This window comes from Nannospalax galili, unplaced genomic scaffold (assembly GCF_000622305.1).
Source record: "Nannospalax galili isolate Female #2095 unplaced genomic scaffold, S.galili_v1.0 scaffold393, whole genome shotgun sequence".
In the NCBI taxonomy this organism is placed as follows: domain Eukaryota; kingdom Metazoa; phylum Chordata; class Mammalia; order Rodentia; family Spalacidae; genus Nannospalax; species Nannospalax galili.
Window position 1 is genome coordinate 171,241 of NW_008333371.1, and position 564 is coordinate 171,804.

The 564-nt window shown below is 38.5% G+C and overlaps 1 protein-coding gene across 1 annotated transcript in view; it reads left to right on the forward strand.

The window, feature by feature from the left end:
- Positions 1-44: 44 nt before the first annotated feature.
- Fam81b (family with sequence similarity 81 member B) overlaps positions 45-564 on the forward strand; it is a gene marked incomplete at its 5' end in the record, with an annotated part of 60,116 nt that continues 59,596 nt past the window's right edge. Inside the window, 1 exon segment of the mRNA XM_008827966.1 lies at positions 45-84. Within this exon segment, the coding sequence (XP_008826188.1) occupies positions 45-84 (40 nt within the window).

Genomic DNA, 564 nt, shown 5'->3' on the forward strand with positions numbered 1-564 from the left:
AAAAAAAATCCTTCTGTTCCCTTTCAAAAATAAAAAGCAAATAAACCAAAAACTAGAGCTGGGAATCAAGCTTCATGAGTTCAGGTATTTATCCTGTGAACAACTTGGACTTTAAATTTCTCATATTTCCATACCTTACTTTCATTTCTTACTATATATAAATGAAGTTTTTAAAAAATCTCAAAGACCTTCAGATCTCTTGGGCACAACAGGGTGGGAATATTTCTAACTCTTTTAGGACTGATTGACCTTAACTAAGTTCCTAATGTTTTGGGAAGTATATGTGGGCATATGCTCTGCTAGTCAGCTACAGATGTGTGGCAAGCAGGGAGAAGAACTGGGGTGATGGAAGAAAGGGGCAAATGTTAAAGTGTTTTGCCATATGTATAGAAACTAACTTCATTTTTTTTTTAATGCCACCAATACAACAATTCGCTTGCCATAGTTCCTGATCTGATTGTGCATTCTGGTTGCCTAGATACAGATGTAAACAAAAGTGCCTCCCTGCCTGCCGAAGAACAGCCGGATGAACCTGATGGCCCCTTTACTGGCTCACCCAGTGAG